At 34.8% G+C, this 1,600-nt stretch overlaps 1 protein-coding gene across 1 annotated transcript; it reads left to right on the top strand.

Annotated features, from left to right (window-relative positions):
• Nucleotides 1-260: 260 nt before the first annotated feature.
• On the top strand, nt 261-1,362 carry LOC143187752 (uncharacterized). Its single transcript, XM_076391967.1, has one exon. The coding sequence runs from the start codon at nt 261-263 to the stop codon at nt 1,248-1,250; it is 990 nt and encodes a 329-aa protein (XP_076248082.1). The 3' UTR covers nt 1,251-1,362.
• The last annotated feature ends 238 nt before the right edge of the window (nt 1,363-1,600 follow it).

Below are 1,600 nucleotides of genomic sequence, written 5' to 3'. Positions count from 1 at the left end.
ATAGTGTTTATTGGAGTTTAAACGGACCAGAGCACCCTGTAGTGAAGTCTACTCGTGGGTTCTGTACCCGCGAAAAATTCATTTATGCAAGTATCGAGACGTAAAGCGTAATTTGCGGAACCGTTTGTCTCTCTCGCTCATCGCGTATACGTGTATGACTTTCTTTGCTTGTGTGAGCGCACGCACACAGCTCAAAACACAAGGAGTCTGCCCCCTTAAAGCATACTAAAGTTAATTTTGAATTGCTCACTGACATCGAAATGGTTTTGTTTACCGAGCGGTGTATACGTGGTGGTTTGAGTCAATGTTCTGGGAGATATGCGCAAGCCAATAATAAGTATATGTTATCCTATGATACATCGAAATCGTCATCGTACCTCATGTACTTTGATATAAACAATTTATATGGATGGGCAATGTGTCAACCATTACCATATGCAGGATTTCAATGGATCGATAGTGTTGAAAATTTTGATGTATCCTCAATTGCAATTGATTCATCGATAGGTTATATTCTTGAAGTTGATATAGAATATCCACAACATCTACATGATGATCATGCTGATCTACCGTTTTGTCCAACACGTGCCAAATCCCCTGGTAAGAAACAGGATAAGTTATTAGCTACATTATACGATAAGGAGCGTTACGGTATACATTATTGCAACTTACAACAGTGTATTCATCATGGTCTTCACATTACAAAGATACAACGCATTCTCGAATTTAATCAATCACCATGGCTTCGCGATTATATAGAACTCAATACTCAATTTCGAACACATGCATCAAATGATTTTGAAAAAAATTTGTATAAATTAAAGAACAATGCAGTATTTGGTAAAACAATGAAAAATGTTCGAAATCATGTTGATGTAAAACATCTGACAAAATGGGATGGAAGATTTGGTGTACAGGCAATAATCTCAAAACCTAACTTTCAAAGCAGAAGTATTCTTTCAGAAAATTTAATTGCAATTGAGTTGCGTAAACTTATGGTTAAATTCAACAAATCAATTTACGTTGGTATGGCCATTCTAAACATATTCCACTACGATTATATGTGTCCATTACACCAACGAAGATGTAAAATTATGTATACTGACACAGACAGTTTAATTTATTATATTCAATGTGAAGATGTTTATGAGATGATGAAATGCGATATCCATAGATTCGACACCAGCGATTATCCAAAAGACAATGTATATGGTATACCGCTTGTCAATAAGAAAGGGCTGGTTCGATGAATTATGAAAACAGTGATTCAATAATGACTGAATTCATTGGACTCAGAGCAAATGCGTATGCTTTGAAAGTGTTTGGTAAAAAAGATGTCAAAACGTTGAAAAGTGTCAAAAACAATGTTGTTGCCAAAATGATCAATTTCGATGATTACAAGCATTGTTTACGCAATGCATATGAAATAACTCGTCGTCAGTCATTCATAAGATCTAAATTGCATAAGGTATATATTGTAACAAAATTGAAAATTGCTCTCAGTCCATATGATGATAAGCGATATCTTATATCTGATTCAAATGATACACTAGCTTGGGGGCATTATAAAATAAAATTGTAAAGGATAGAAGCTGTACAA

This window comes from Calliopsis andreniformis, unplaced genomic scaffold (assembly GCF_051401765.1).
Source record: "Calliopsis andreniformis isolate RMS-2024a unplaced genomic scaffold, iyCalAndr_principal scaffold0222, whole genome shotgun sequence".
In the NCBI taxonomy this organism is placed as follows: domain Eukaryota; kingdom Metazoa; phylum Arthropoda; class Insecta; order Hymenoptera; family Andrenidae; genus Calliopsis; species Calliopsis andreniformis.
This window is presented reverse-complemented; position numbering and strand designations above follow the sequence as displayed.